The 17,339-nt window shown below is 32.5% G+C and overlaps 1 protein-coding gene across 4 annotated transcripts in view; it reads left to right on the plus strand.

The window, feature by feature from the left end:
- Nucleotides 1-17,339, plus strand: part of LOC145254766 (protein PTHB1-like) — a 141,762-nt gene that overhangs the window by 106,465 nt on the left and 17,958 nt on the right. For 2 of the 4 annotated variants that reach the window (XM_080113534.1, XM_080113533.1), the window contains 4 exons: nt 64-216; nt 2,901-3,089; nt 6,213-6,402; nt 14,396-14,579. In XM_080113534.1, the coding sequence (XP_079969660.1) occupies nt 64-216; nt 2,901-3,089; nt 6,213-6,402; nt 14,396-14,511 (648 nt within the window). In that variant the 3' untranslated portion in view covers nt 14,512-14,579. Of the gene's footprint in view, nt 1-63; nt 217-2,900; nt 3,090-6,212; nt 6,403-14,392; nt 14,580-17,339 lie in introns of all 4 variants that reach the window. The other 2 variants (XM_080113531.1, XM_080113530.1) reach the window with 1 other exon arrangement.

Genomic DNA, 17,339 nt, shown 5'->3' on the forward strand with positions numbered 1-17,339 from the left:
AATGATATAATATATATATATTATACATAATTTATTCCTTTTAGTTCTGTGTTTGTTTTGCAGCATCGATTGGAATCCACGAGGTGTAAATCTGAACTTGCTCAGAGAACCTCGCAGTTTCGCGCCATCCAGAGAAGACTGTTGATAAAATTCAAAGATAAATCTCCAACTCCATTGGCAGGGCTTGATGTTTTAATGGAAGAAACATACAGGCAGGTTAGTTACAAGTTTACATTAAAGACTTTTTCTTTTAAAGCATGAAAAAAAATCTCTCACATTTTTTGGAGTAGTGGGTATTGTGTGGTTTCTAATGATGTGCTGGAGGTGAATCATGTCTCAATCGGTCAACTAGGTTTTCTTGAATAATTCTGCTGAAGTTGCTGGTTGGTGAGAAAATTTTCACAGCTCTGTCTGTTTATACACCACAATGTGACTTGTATTAAAATATAAGAGATGAGTTTTATGAAAGTTTTACTGCAGTAATGAAGGAAGCTGAGATTTAATAATAATAATAATAATAATAATAATAAATATTCGTCCAAACTCCTTCTTGCCATCTCCCACCTGCAGGAAATCTGTAATCCTTACCGACTGTTCTCATTGTCTCTCTCTCTCTCTCTCTCTCTCTCTCTTTGCAGTCCAAAAAAAAAAAACAAATTCCGATTTTGATGACAATTAAAGTAGTGGAAGTGTGGAACATTCGCTGGTGCTCCTTTACTACAATAAATAAATAAATGAATAAATAAATAAATAAATAAAAACAGTAAATTTGTTGATGAAGACGATCTGTCAGATCGCCCCTTCCTCGCCAAAAATGAGATTTCAATTTTTTTAGGTGATGTGAACACTCTGAAGCAAAGCAATTATATTAGAATTCAGACTTCCGGGCACTTTCTAGCACTTTTAGGGTACATAACCATTTTTGGTGAAAGTGCAGTGGGGGACCACCTGAAGACAGTGAATGTGCATTGGTTGTCCAACTTGCAAAGGGTGTTTATTCCAAAAGCCGTTCTTAACATTGGGGAGGCTTATTCCGAACGGCATTTTCTTATTTTCAACCGCTCTGCAATTAACTTCTTAAATATTCGTCTAAACTCCTTCTTGCCAACTCCCACCTGAAGGAAATCTGTAATCTTTACCGACTGTTCTCATTGTCTCTTTCTCTCTCTCTCTCTCTCTCTCTTTCTTTGCAGTCCAAAAAAAAAAACAAAACAAATTCCCTGTGCTTTCTCCTTCATTCCTTTTCACAGCAGTTATTGTCCTCATATGCAGATTAATATCGTATGTATATTAATAAACTATCTATAGATGAAAGTTTTTCTTTTCTTTCTTGATTCTGTCACCCGACAGGATAAAAAGAAGTGCTGCCGCTTGTGTAAGTCACGTTTTGCATTATTTTCACCAGTAAGGTTGATGAGGAGGAAATACTTGCTGTGACAGGACATTTGAATAGTTATATCGAAAAGATTTGTAAGGAATTGGTCGATATTCACTGATGCCTGGTATCACAGCCGTGGCATGAGCATAGATAAATATCTCTCAACCCTTAACAAAAAAAATAAAATAAAAAAAATAAAAAGTGTCAGTAATTAGCAATATGAAGACTGGTTTCAACATTTAATATAGAAATTTATTAAAGAAAGCATCATTTTTTTATGTGTGCTCTCTCGTTGCACGAGAGAAGAAATGGTAAAGTTTGTTTTTGATTTCGGAATGAAATGAGAGTCTTTCTGGACTGAGGAATTTCTGTTCCTTAAAAAAACAAAAGGTAAAAAGGAATTAAATTTCTTTTAGAATAAATCAGACCCAATTAAGGGTAAATCTTTCAAATCTTGCAAATATGTCCAAGTCGATTATCAGATAGTTATTCTGCTCGGTTCAAAAAAGTAAGTTTGAGCAGCGAAAACATATTTTTCCTTTTAGATGGGTCGTATGTGTTTGCGACATGTTACTGGAATGACAGGAAAAGAGAAAAAAAGGTAGTCGATTTTTGTGCGGTGTCTTTTATATCCCTTGGGTGGCTCCAGCAAGGCTGTCAGAAAAGATTTGAGAAATATGTTTTTCTTCAAGTGCTGATTGGACAGAAAGAAAGTGGATACCCTCTGTCATGTGGTATGCTCTGTTTTACATCCGCACGAAAAGACAGTTCTACTTTTCATCTCCACAGAATTTGCATGGGTGTATACGGCGTAACTGAAATGTTATTTATTCATTTTAATGTCTCTGACGTATCGCTACAGATTCCTAGCGATTTTGAGGTTATCGTTCATAGAACAAGCGGATTTGTTGTAGGAGCACAAAAGGAAGTGCATCCAACATATAAAAAAATTTGATTCAATTAAAAAAAATGTCCTTCAAAGTAAATTGGTCGCATTTCTATCTAACACATGTAAAATATGTTGTATTATGTGGACTATGTAAGAATTGTTCACATTGTTCCATTTATTTTCATATAAAGTATTAATAATAAATAATAGAGAATAATATTATAATATTACAATACATAATATCTGTTGGAAGATATTTTGTCGGGGACACTAAATCATCTATCACCATCTAGAAAACAGCGGAAGTAATGCAATAATGAAATGTCTCGAGAAATATGCTGCCTGCCTCAAATTGACGTCACCCATCTCTGAGAACGCTTCTGTTTGAGATTAAGGTTATCCTGACATGCACTTAATGTAACCCTTGTTAAAGTTCACACTAACTTAATGAAAGTACAGAATAGTTACAAAACACCCTCCCCTCCCCTCTCCATGTTAAGAATTGGTTTCTAAATAATAATGTTATTATTTCAGCACGGTGCCTTCTCTGCATAAGTACATCTATATAACAATACGCCTGTCCCTTTCGCTCTTGTTTTCTTATCCTTTTTTATCTATTTTATCGTTTCACAGATTCTCATGTTAGCCGATGCGATCGAAGGGAATGATGTTGAACAAGAGTTAGCAGCGAACAGTTTGAGTCGTGCCACTCAGTTATTGACGCTGTTAATCCGATTATGGTGTCCACGCTATATGGCTGATGAAGAATTTGCCATCTTGAGATCTGTACTTACACCGACTGTAAGCAACAATGAACACCAGGTCAGTATCAACAAACCCTTCTTTATCATCGTGGTATGGATGATGGTAACGTGGTAGTATAAGAGGTGTTCTGTTTGAAACTTTGCTTCATAGCAAGGTCATCCATGGCAGATTTGGCACCATTATTCTGGATGTTTCGCCATTGGAAAGATGCATGTTGGTCCTACGTTTCATACATTTTAAAGACGCTAAACTCCTCGATCTCCTCAGGTGCTCCTAGCCATTACGACCAGTCGTCTTCACTCTCTGTCTCCGTTAAGTCCTAACTACTAACTGACTAATACCTTACGTATATAAAAACATCTCCCTTCTTATGACATCATCAACATGTATCACTCATAATCATTGGCTGATGTCTCTCATGTATATTTAGTTAACATTTCTGTTTATTTTTTTTTTACATAGGCATCACCACTTATCAAAGCCCAAAGGCCACTCGAGGATAAAGGTTAAAGAGTGTACACTAGTTAATTGCACAATATAGTAATCGTTAGTAATGGAAATTTGGTAAATTTGTTAACTTAAGTGGAACGGTTCATCAAGAACTTGTTTATGTTGGATTTGAAGACAATCATATTGTAGTTAGCTGGAAAGCAAGCAAATGGAAGACAATTCCATAGGCGTGCAGTTCTAAGAAAGAAACTTTGTTCATGGAATCTACGTTTAGGTTTAAGCACAGATAAAGAGTGGGGGAAATTATTGATAGTGTTTTCAGCTAGACGAATTTTTCTCGCGAAAGTTTGGCAAGGGGGAGACCATAGATTGGAGCTCAGACGAGTACTTGTTATGAAAATAACGATAAAGCAGAGACAGGCTCGCAACATCTCTTCTGTGGGAAAGAGATTGCAGGGAAGAGAAAAGGGCATTCCCTACGAGGCTTCGAAGTCTATTTTGAACTCTTATCAAGGCAATTTTCCAACTCTATCAAGGCAATCTGTTTTTGTTAGTTGTGAAAACTAACATTCCTTTTCATTTCTAACATAAATATTTTTATCCTAAAAAATACCTTTCGGCTTGAAACCTTCTTTTTAACATTCTGCTTTACAAGATCAGTAACAATCATAATAATCGTTCCACTTATTTGCTGTTGCAACTAAATAACAAGAATAGTAAAATAATAGAAATAAAATCGGGAATATTACAATAACGTCCTTGAAGTTGAAGCATGTTTTGAAAAATATAAAAATCAGACGATAACACTGCTTATCCGATTATGGTGTCCGCGCTAGATGATTGATGAAGAACATGCGATTCTGAAATTTGTATTTAAACCAATTGTAAGCAACAGCAAACACCAGGTCAGTATCGACAAACCCTTCTTCATCATCGTGATAGGAGTGATGGTAACGTGGTAGTGGCAGATGTATTCTGTTTGGAACTTTGGTTCATAGCAGGGTCACCATGACAAACAGGTTTGGTACCAAACAATATTATGACCAAATCCAGCTAACAGGGCTCTAGAGAAAATTCAGGAGAGTCCATATCAGGATGTGTGGACCTCTGGTTGTCTCTGCCTTTGTGTGTAGCCAGCAAAGATATGTCTGGCATGGAATTGCAAATTAAAGGAATGCAATTAGCAACATTGCTTTTGCATTATTCATTTGTGTGTTAGAGGCCAAATCTTCCCCAACTTTGTATGCATCCACTGAGCTTTGCTGTTCTTAGTGTCAGGAATAAAAAACCTAAAACCTTGCAGGTTAACGAAATGAGGAGGATGTCTTAACATGAGGAAAGAAGGGGATTTCAAGTTGACATAATGTGTTGAAAATCATTTTCGGTTTAAAATTTTTTTTATTGATTTAATGAATTTCATGCTTTCATCAAAACTTGTCGCCCGATAGCTGATTGGTTAATTGTTTTGGCCTCTTTTAGCTGCTTACATAACCTGTCAAAATATCCTGACTAAAAGTTGATGGAGATTGAGTTTTAAACTAGATAAGAACTTTAGTTTATATAATTCAAACAATTTTAACTAAAGCTCAATAAATAACAGTTTTTCCAGTATCTCTATAAAAAGTTTGGCACATCTGTCTGTCATGCAAAAGTTAAAAATTTCATTTTTTATCAATCTATTATAATATGAGAAGCTCTATGTGTTTGTCACCATTAAGTTTGGAATAGCATTTTGGATTGGAATTGAAGGAGAAGGAGTTAGGTGAATCTTTAAAAGATTGTGTTCAACTTTCAAAATCCGTCATGCACGTTTGAAAGTCGAACACACACCTGATGAAGGGAAGACATCCCGAAATATAGAATCACTAAAATCACTTCTTGACCATCTGATGCAAGTAAGAACATCCTACATGTAAAATATTGTATTAAAAAAGACATATATATATATATATATATATATATATATATATATATATATATATATATATGTATATGGTTATACATATACACCTGAATTTGATCAATAAAAATGAAACTACATAGCTGGTTACATGATTATATCTTAAGTTGCTTCAGTTTTAAATTTCTTATATATAAAGTATATATATATGTATGTGTGTGGTGCCAGAAAGGCAAATAGATAAGAGGAAGGAAACCTAGCCATACATATCTAAAAACCTATATATATATATATATATATATATATATATATATATATATATATATACACACACATGCACACATATTGAATCAATAAAAATGAAACTACATAGCTGGTTCCACCATTACATCTTAAGTTGCTTCAGTTTGAATCTATCCGTTATACATTTGCATTGTTCTGCTTTCTATGAACTTAAATTTCTTCTTATATTCAATCATGTTCTGCAAAGTCAAAAACAAAAACAATTTCCCCCACAAAACAACCAAATCAAGTATCATAAATATTTGATTCAATGTACTTGCAATAACCCTTATCCCTGAGTGGCTTCCGGGCCTTGATAAGTGGTGATCACTGTGTAAAAAAAAAAAAAAAAAAGTTTTTTTTTTTTTTATATCTTCAAATATTTATGATACTTGATTTGGTTGTTTTGTGGGGGAAATTGTTTTTGTTTTTGACTTTGCAGAACATGATTGAGTTTTGAAAAGGTTTTATGATTCAAGGAAACCATGTATGAATAAAATACTTCTTCCTATGGATGTTCTAGTTTTTTTTTTATTATTTATTTGCAGGGCTGGGAAGAGAGTGTTGATGCAGCCATCACACATCTACTGAGAACGGTGCTGTCCAAAAATGCCAAAGATACAACCATCAACCCTGTACCGTTTAGTCTGCCAACCGACACGACCAAAGTGTGTAAGCACATCACAATGCTCTGTGATAAACTCGGTAAAGGAGCGAAACTCATCCATTCGAATAATGGTAAAATATCTTTTCTTTTTTTTATTTTCGCTAATAGTATACTAGTTGTGGTATTTGCTTCACATTGGGTTCATTATCTTAAAACTTTAACCTTTTTTTTGTATTGATTGGTCACCACTTATCAAGGCCCAGATACCACTCGAGGATGAGGTTTAATGAGATGGTCAGTTTAATAATGAACAATGATGTGTGGAATGACCAGAATTTAATTATTTAAGAAGACGGTTCAACACATATTTGTTAACATTGGACTTGAAGATAACCATATTGTAGTCAACAGGGAAGCATCATCATATCATTTTTAGTTTAATGTTGTTGGGCTTTTAGGAATTGGTTTCCAAACTCTGGCCAGGTTTTTACTTCTTCCTCTTTTATCAAACGGTCGTAAGAAAGAATATAAGAATAGGAAATCTTTTGGCATCAAGGGACCTCTGAAGTAAAGGGGTATGATTTTGTTGCTAGTCAAGTTGGTTGGGGGATATTTCCATGATGTGATGCTCTATGAGTCAGATATATCCTAAAATGGGATACTGTTACAATAGCAGAGGTTGGTTGGTTGGTTGTTTTTGTTTTATGGCATATCAACCCTTTTCAGGTTATTTAATTCCGAATCCAAAGATTTTGAAGAAAATTTTTTTAATAGAATATATTTGTTGTTTTCAAGTCGGTTTCTATTTAATCCATAGTTGGAACCCTAACCGGTACTACCACTCCGGGTCAGAGTGGACCTGGGAGCAATGGCAATTAAAGGGTGGCTCCACACTCCCCAAAGCCCTCAAGCTGGGGCCTCACCACTGGATATAGTTTAAGGTCATATCCAGGACCAATATCAGAGGTGAGGGGGGGGGGATATGCAATAATATTTAAACTAAACTATATCCATTTCTCATAATATTTCTCACTACTAAAACGTAGACTTGTGTCTTTGGATTATATAATCAAGGAGTTGGCCCCAGGCTTCACCAAGGCATCATCAGACTTTTTCACACTACTAATTGCCACTTAGAGTTTTTTTTTTACTTTGACAGTGTACAAAATGAACTTCACAATCTAGTGAGTGCAGATTTTTTCCTTCCCCTGTAGCCCCTTTTTAAAAAATTAACTGGTTTCGCAAACTAATTTTTTCCTGATTCGAACAATTTTAACCTAAGCTCAATGTGTGACCAAATAGGTTAGTTTTTCTAGTATCTTTATAAAAAATGTTTGGTCCATCTGTCCAGGTAGTTCTAGGAAAGAAACTTTACACAGAGAAATTCCATTCAATGTTAGGTACACAGAGTAAAAACGTAAAACTATTGACAGTGGTTGTAACTAGACGAGTTTTTGTTGTAAAGGTTGTACAGGAAGGATCATAGATTGGAGTTCAGTCGAGCACCTGTCATGAAAATAATGATAGTGCAAAAAAAAAAAGACTAGCAACATATCTTTTATAAGAAAGTAGGGAAGAGAACATAACCCACTAGATTTCGAAGTTGATGTTGTATTTTACCAAGGCAGAAAAGGAGGCTCTAAGCAGCACTTCTCCAAATGCGTCAACAGCATTCCATCTTAGGACATATTTAACTCTCATATACAGAGGATTGCATCAGACATGAGATACTGAGATACTATTTGGTGCAGTAGAATGATCCAACTATTTTTTGAGCAACCTTAGCAATGGATTTGATCTAAGTTTTCCATTTCATGTCTGAAGTGAAATGATGGTCAGTTCCAGAAGCTTACCAAAGCAGGGAGCTTTCCCAAGCAGAGAATGATTTAATTTCAGTTGGGGAAAAGTGAGGATCAGAGCATTGGTAGTGAAAAGAGAGAAGCTTGGTTTTAACTAGTGATGGGACGATTTCAATATTTTTTTTCCAATTACTGATTTCAGTTTTTTTTATAAATCTCTAAATATGTAAGCATAAAGTTGTTATTTTGTCCGAATTACCACAAAAAACTTGTTAAATGTGAAGATATTTTCTCAAGCGTAAAAATACACTCGTGGAGGTGATCTATAGATTTTAGTTTGACTGGTAGTTTAAAATAAATAAATATTGTTTTATTATTACTAGCTGCAGTGGAAGGTTTTGTTTTAAACAAAATCAAATAAAAAAAAGAAAACTAATTAAAGGAATCGTTTTAGGCATTGGAAAGTAGGCACAAATTTTTCAGATTTCGATTCCAATACCTGCAAAAATTCTGATTTTTCTGATTCATGATTCCAATTAATCGTCCCAACACAAGTTTTAACCATATAAAATATTATCAGCCATTTTTTTTCCATTGCATGACGTGTTACAAAATATGAAGTAATTTAATTTTCACTGAATGATGTGGTTATGATCGCGTTGACACAATAATTCCTGCTAGATCACTGAAGTTAAGCAACATTGAGCTCGGCCAGTACTAAATGGGTAACATTTTGGGAAGATCAAGATGCTGTATATAAAAAAATCTGTACAAATTAATCTCACACAAAATGGTTTCAACATAAACACGTTTGTCGGCATACTATAAAACAATCCACCTGAACAAATTAAATAAAAAGATTCCATTCGGATTTCCTTGAAGTTTTGCTAATGATGACAAAGACCACTAAAAGGACTGTTAAATATCCAGGACGGGTGTCCTGAAAAGTCATTTGACATTTGGGCACGTAATTGGATGATGTATTTAGTCTATGGAGATTTAGAATCAAAGAATATAACAAAGTCAACAGTGAGATTCGTACAGGATTCAAAATTGTGTTAAATATCCAGACGTGTTCATTTGACAGAAGTAGGTGCACTTGGCAAAATCATGCATCTGGCTGGAGAAAACAATATAACATGATTGATTGTCTAAAATTAAACTAATCATTGATTGAAGTTGAGCCCTCGCTCCTGGAGACAGGGTTTAAAAGAGAGTCGCCAAACTGATAGGTCCTGAACTGTCATCTAGGCTTCAACCTCTCTCCCACTGACGAAATGTTGCATCCTTCTGCCTGTTTTACAAGTATTTTAATGGTGGATGCTATGATGAATGACAAGCCCTTGTACTCCCTCAGCATGAATACCCCTGACAAACCCGACTAGCAGCAAAATCCCACCCCTACACAGAGATCCCTAGATGTAAGAAAACCTTCTACTTTAATAGTTTCTTTCTCAGAACTGTTAGACTTTGGAACTCCCTTCTGGGTTCCTGCTTTCCCAACTGTACTGACATGCAGAAGTTCAAGTGTAATGTGCTCAACTCCCTACATAGTATTCCTGCAACTTATGTCCCCAATAGTATCCCCCCTACATCAGCACTGTGCCTTGTTTGGGGTGAAAATGAAAAAAATAAAAATAATTGACTGAAAGAAAAAAAACAAAACAAATATGGTGGATTGTCAAAAATAAAATAATTTTTCATTGGAACAGCCTGAAAAAAATTAGCAGAATTAAACGCCCTGGGGTGTGGTGACATTAACGGCAAAATTCCACAGTGGTCATTTGCTTAGGGGAGGGGTCACAATTTGTTATAAAATAACAATTTGAAATTGATATCGTCAAATGATTGGCTTTGAGAAAAAATATCCATCAAATTCCTACACATATATACAAAACCTATATATGATTTCAGCATAAAATGAGCCAATGTTTGTTGATACGCCATTAAAACTCAACAGCAACCACAATACAGAAAAAAAAAAAAAATGATTTCAAACTGCACAGATTGAATGTTGAAAAAATTATGGTTCTTGTCTAAAATTCCATCTATATTAAAAAATATTTGCATAATGTACATACCCATGACAAAGTGTAAATATCATATTCCAAAAATCATGTGAATTGATCAGGTAGTTTAATTTTTAAATAAGAAAATTAAAACAGAAGAGCGGTTTTCTTGTCAGCCATTTAGAAAACAATATAAAAAAAGACCAACAAAGAGAGATAACTCAATAATTAAAACGTGAGATTTATGTTGTAACGCCTATGAATTCTTATTAATTGCTTAAAAATGATTTCCTTCATGAAAATAAAACTACTTGAGAAATTTCGGTTTGGTATGTTTCGGTGTGACTAATCCGAGTTGATTGATCCGACATAGTCAATTCGATTACCGATTACTGCTTTGTTGTTATAATCAGTTTTTTTTTTGTTTTTCAAAATTAATTCATTGGACAAAGATATTTTTTTCATTGAATACAATTGAAATAAAAAAATTCTTAAAAGAAAAAATTTAATTTGATTTAAAAAAAAAGAACTTAAAAATAACAATATGTATTTAAAAAAACAAAAAACACTCAGTCGTCAACAAGAATATATTTCTATATTGTTTTTCTTAATTAAAAAAAGACTTTAAAATATTTTATTGTTTTTAATCCTTAAAAAATTTAATTATAAAATAATTTACCAAAAATAGTTTTGCAAAAACAGGATTTTTCTTAAAAAACAGTTAAAAAACAGTGTAATATAAACTTTAAAAACTTTGAACTGTGTTTATTTAAATCAAAACACAAAAACAGACAACAACGCTCAGTCGTCAACAACAAGATTATATTTTCATATCGTTTTTCTTAATTTAAAAAGCAGAATTAAGAAATTTTTTTAAGTTTTTAATCTTAAAAAAAAAAAGATTTATAAAAACATTATTTTTCCTTTAAAATAGTTAAAGATATATTCTCATATTATTTTTCTGAATTAAAAAAAAAAAAAAATTATAAAATCTTTATAAAAATGTAACTGATGTGGTCGATGCCGAATTGTCCCTCCACTAAATCCATGCTGTTGAATTGACTGAGCCGAATTGAGAAAGCCAAAACAGCAATGTTGTATTGAGTAAAATGCTTCATACTAGATTAATTTATGTGATTTTTGGAATATGATATTTTCGTTTCGTCACATAAGCATCAACAAAATCAAAGCAGCATAATATGTAATGTAGGAGCAACCAGTCTTATGAAAAAAACAACCCAAAAACTGCCTGGCAAATATACCCAGTGAACTAAGTGTAAGCGAGATTAAAACAATTACACTTAAAGCAATGGTTAGAATCTTAAAACGGTGTCTCGATTAGAATGTATAGTAGGTGAATGTCTGGCATCCAGTAGGATAACCCTTTCCCAGTTCGAACTAAACGATAAGAAAATTAAAAAACAATATATTTATGTAAATCTGATTTTAATATCATCCATATTATATCTTCTCATTATTATTAATGTTATTGTTTTTATAATTATTATTGGCACTTAATTTTAATTTAGGTATATTTTTATATACTTTTTTTTTTTTTGCTTTATTTATAATTTAAATTATTTAGATTTCTCCTGATAAATAATCTCTAACCAGCAATTTGACATCTTGTTTTCTCCTTTTTCATAGCACTGGAAATGTACACAGTCTATAAAATTATTTTAGCCCTTTGTTTAAATTAAATTTATAATTGCCTGATATAGCCCTTATAAACATTTCTTTAATTAGATTATATTTACTGTTTTTTAGTCTATAATCTTCTTTTGTTCTTTAATCTTTTGATATCCTTACTTTGGTGATAATCATATATTTAAAGTTTTTAATTTGATGTCTAATACCGGTGGTGATAAGATTTTATTCAAGTAATAATAATAAAAAAAAAAAAAAATCAAATCTGTCGCCTCAGAAACGATGGTACACTAATTGGTTGTTGATGTTGAATTCTTGGACCCTAAGTATGAGAAATGATTTTTCCATAATTCATATTACCCTTTGGTTTTATATATATATATATATATATATATATATATATATATATATATATATATATATATATATATTAAATGAAATACTGAAATGCTGTAGTAATATAGATTGTATAATACTGTATATATATATATATATATATATATATATATATATATATATATAAAAGGCTATAATCTGTCTGTCGCCATATTTTCAAACTCTATCTCCTCCGAAACTAAAAGTCGCAGAGCAGTGCTAGGGAGGCCTCAAATGATCAGATTTTTTACAGACCGTTCTTTTATGGGTCTTTAGCCGGTTAAAATAGTTTTTAAGGCGTCAAAAATGGGTCAAAATTGAAAATATCATAATATATTTTTTGCATTCATCTTAGTTTATTTTTAATTTTTAATCTGTTCAAATGCCTGTCACATTGATATAATGGTAACGTCAACAGCTTTGAATGCTACAGTTGTGGTTTCGATTCTAGCTGATGGCACCCAAATACTGTTTTTTTTTTCTTTTGAAATTATGACTCTATAATAATATATACGAAATCTGGACAAATATCATATTAAGCGTATTTTTGCCCAGGCAATTCTGGACAAAGCTGCCCCCCCCTCACTAATATATATATATATATAATTAGTTATCATTCCAAAATCAGAAGATGTATTTAATTCACACTCATAATTTTTTATTCATTTTTTTTACGAAGTATGTCTTACACGTGTTTTGTTGAACAGCAGAAGATTACTAAACAACTCATCAGGAACAAATATATGTTCCTCAAAAAACTGGTGGAAAGTTTTTTTTTTATATGGAATACAAAAGGATTTGTAGAAGAAACAAATGTAGATCAAAAGAAATAGAAATATTTAAATATACTTTTTTAAATGTTTATAGACCCCCCCCCCCTGCCAATCAATAATTTAATTCAAAATACATGTGAGGAGATCTTATATCACCATATTTGATTTGAAAAACGATTGGAGACATATTTCTAAGATTTTGTATTTAGGTTCTAGATTAAATATACATATATATGTATATGTCATCCACATACAGTATTGTTTCGTTGTATCACAACTCATCAGTGTGGCTAGACATACACCTTTCTCTAGGTGTGTGTATGTATATATATATATATATATATATATATATATATATACCAACCTGGAAATTTCTATGATTTGGTGCGATACATACAGCGCCTAGTCTTCCAAAATGGTCACCCATTTGGTACTGGCCAGGCTCATCGTTGCTTAACTTCAGTGATCTGGCAAGAACTGGTGTGTCAATGTGATCATGCTGTTTAATCCACTAGGGAAGATGCACCTCACCGAATTAACTCGCCTGGTGGGTAAGCGGCAAGGCAATACTCCACTTGTACCGGCAATCTGCTGCAAGATTCCTGAACCTGCATGTCTAGCACATGTTTGCCGCAGCGAATGGTGACATCTGAACTGTGTGTGACACAAAGTTGCACTTCATGGATCACCTAAAACACTTTGTAGCTGGGGTTGGCTTAATCCTAATGAGCAAAATGTATACTTGTATCTGAGTTCTCTCAATGATGATGATGATATATATATATATATATATATATATATATATATATATATATATATATATATCTGTGAAAGTGAATGTGTTTGTGTATCTGTCTGTCTGTGTGTCTACATTTCCTCATGCAATAACTCTGTCAATTTTTAGTCTACAGACTCGAAATTTGATATACAGGGTACTGAGATTTGGGAAAATCGATGTGATCGGTTTTCGGCCAGAAATTTGGCGATTAAGGGGTCCAAGTTCAACGATTTGACCTTTGAGAACTCTACCAAACTCCTCCGACAATTTTTGGGTCTAAACACTTAAAATTTTAGATATAGGTTCCTTGGACATGGATCTAACTTAATAACTTGATTTGAGCCCAAAAAAATCTTAAGGGGTCATAATAGGGGTCAAAGTTAAAAAAAAATTGACCACTTTTTTTTTTTTTGCTCAACATACACCTCCAAACACTCGGGCAAGGCCGGGCTGAAATGCTAGTATATATATATATATATATATATATATATATATTGCAGATGATATTGCAATATATATATATATATATATATATATATATTGCAATATCATCTGCAATATATATATATATATATATATATATATATATATATATATATATATATATATATATTGCAGATGATGTGTGAAAATAGATACTTTATCTGAAATCATCATTTCTAAATTAAATTTGGTCACTTATTTTATGCTTGCCTCAATTTTTTTTGTTAATCAATTTATGACTAATATTTTTTTGTCAGCAGAAAGCAGCGGTGAACCTGCACTTTCTCGTGCATCAGCTGCAACATCTGACCTTGTGCCAAACGATGAAAGCAATTACATAACTAACACAGAGCAGATGTTCTCCACAGATTCCTGAGAGGGTGTCACTTAGCCTGCACAGAATGAAATGTTTGCAATTCCGACAGAAATTCCAACCGAGAAACGGTAAGATTTCACGCATATCATTTTGGCCGACGAACGTTGTGTAAGATGTCTTTTTTGATTCTTATCTTTGGAGGTAAATATTTTGATAGGAGTTATCGATAAAAACTGATGGGTATTTTAAACATGCAGATCAGTTTTATGTAAAGGTCACATTTATTTGCAATTTGTTTTTAAACGTCTACATAAGTGGAATTGATTGATGTCCACAAACAAATGCCGGAAGTGTCACTATGATTCTCTGCTAACGTGATATGTGTTAATTTGTAATAGTAAAAGTATTCCCACATTTTTTGAATGCATTGAAATTTGAAAATAGTTGCCTCTTGGTTTGGGGTGATCATCATGAGTCACATATAGACACACAAACTAACAATGTCGCTTGTTTAGAATTACACCATGTGAACCAGAACAAAGAAAAAACAAAACAAAAAAAAGATTATTCTTTGATAAGAATTTATAGCATCGAAATATATCTGATTTTATTGAAGCAATTTGAATTTAAATAATTTAATCTAATTTTAATTTAATTTTAATTTAATTTTATTTAATTTAAGTAATTTAAATAATAAATAATTTATTTAAGCAAATAAATATTAAAAAAAAAAACTGCTTTGCTTTTAGCCTTCTAAACGTGTTTATTTATATACGTAATTCATATTTTCAATTAATATGCGACATTTCAAATGCAGGTTACAATTTTCATTAATTTAGTTTGCGCGGCTAATATGATACACTGCTGATGACTGTTTTTACTACTTTCTTTTTATTTTTAAATCAAACCATTATCAAGACCTAAGGACTAACACTGTTGCTCACAGAATTACACCATACGAACCAAAAAAAGCAAAAGAAAAAAAAAGCAGACACTTCATTGACAAGGATATAGTATCGAAATATAGCTGATTTAATTTAAACAAATTTGTTTATAAAAAAAAAAAAATGCCTTGTTCTAAACGTGTTCATTTATATACATAATTTTTATTTTTAATATGCAACACTTCAAATGCAGGTTACAATTTTCATTAATTCAATTTGCGCAGCTAACGCAATACCCTGCTGATAACTGCTTTTGCTTCTGTTTTTAAAAAAAAATCAAACCATTATCAAGACTCATAGACTAACACTGTTACTCAAAGAATTACACCATGCGGGCAAGGAAAAGAAAAAACAAAGAAGAATCTTCATTGACAAGGAGGCATAGCATCGAAATATATCTGATTTGATTTAAACAAATATAATTTGTTTATATAAAAAAAATGCACTGTTTTTAGTCTTCTAAACGTATTTATTTATATATGTAATTCTTATTTTCAATTAATATGCAACACTTCAATTGTAGATTACAATTTTCATTAATAAAGTCGTTAGTTTTATATTTTATATTAGTAACTCACATTATTATTCATAAAAAGACGAATAAAGTATATTAAACGTGTAAATAATGACGTGAATACTGAACAATGAATATTACAACAAATTTTAAAATGTGTTCTTTATTTTGCATTTAAAATGAAATAATATAATTTCTACTGTACACTCTTTAATCCTTATACTTGAGTGGCCCCTTGGCCTTGATAATGTGTTGATACCTATGAAAAAAAAAAAGAAAAAGTCCAATGTGAACAAGTTCTAATTGAATCGTCCCCCTAAGTAATCCAAGTTACAAAATTCCCACTGTTTACTATCCTAAAATCACAATGACTAATGTATACCTATTAACCCTTATCCTCGAGTGGCCTCTGGGCCTTGATAAGTGGTGACACCCATGTAAAAAAAAAAAAAATATATATATATATATATGTATATATATATATATATATATATATATATATATATATATAAATAAATTATAAATAATTATCTTTTATACCTAAAGACACTAGTGTTTCATGCTTTTGCAATCATCCGTGTAAGAAATGACAATTACTGCCGGCCAAAGGATTTCAAACTCTGTGTGGTAAGTGGTAAGTTTATGAACAAACTACCTACCCACATAAATAAATAGTAAATATAACACAAGTACATCGACATATATTTATTGACAAACATGAACACACTGTAACACAACAATATCAAACAACGCACCAAAACGTTACTCACTTCAATAGTGGGTTTACCGGCTGATTGGGGGGGGGGGGGGGGATGGTGGCCTAGAGTTCTACGCTGTTTCGTCCAGCATTGTTTCACCAGGGGAGAATTTTCGTGCTCGTTCAAACTCTGTCTCCTTTATCAAGGGACATAACTCTTTACCCTACACTGTAACCCGGTGTTGTTCCTTTTATTACCCTACACCCGCAATGAAGCCACCTTTCGCTTTGCTAGTGAGGATCTAAACTTAAACTAGACCACCATCAACCGCCGCAGAATAAAGGAAATTTTAACATTAATAAAGCTTAAGGTTAATTCAGACAATCTATAGTGATCGAGTGATAGGAAGTACCAATCTCACAATGATGCCAGCTAACCGACTTGTTTTTTTTTCATTTCTTAAAGAGGTGAAATATAAATTACTAGCAGTATCCGGCCATGTGTTGCTGTGGCTTAGTAGAAATGGAAAAGAAATGCCCAAAAAAGGCAAAAATGTATTAGACTATGGGCCAGAAGCTAAAAAAGGGCTTAGTTTTTGAGTTGGTGGACATTTTATTCATATGAGAAAATTTCAAGTGTTTCTAGGAGTATTTTCTATGCTGATTTCAAATCTCTAGGCTAAATGTGCGCACACCTTCAGAAAAAGAGAGATAATACCGGGTGTGACATTTA

This window comes from Euprymna scolopes, chromosome 30, assembly GCF_053919585.1.
Source record: "Euprymna scolopes isolate OS-2025 chromosome 30, ASM5391958v1, whole genome shotgun sequence".
Lineage (NCBI taxonomy): Eukaryota > Metazoa > Mollusca > Cephalopoda > Sepiida > Sepiolidae > Euprymna > Euprymna scolopes.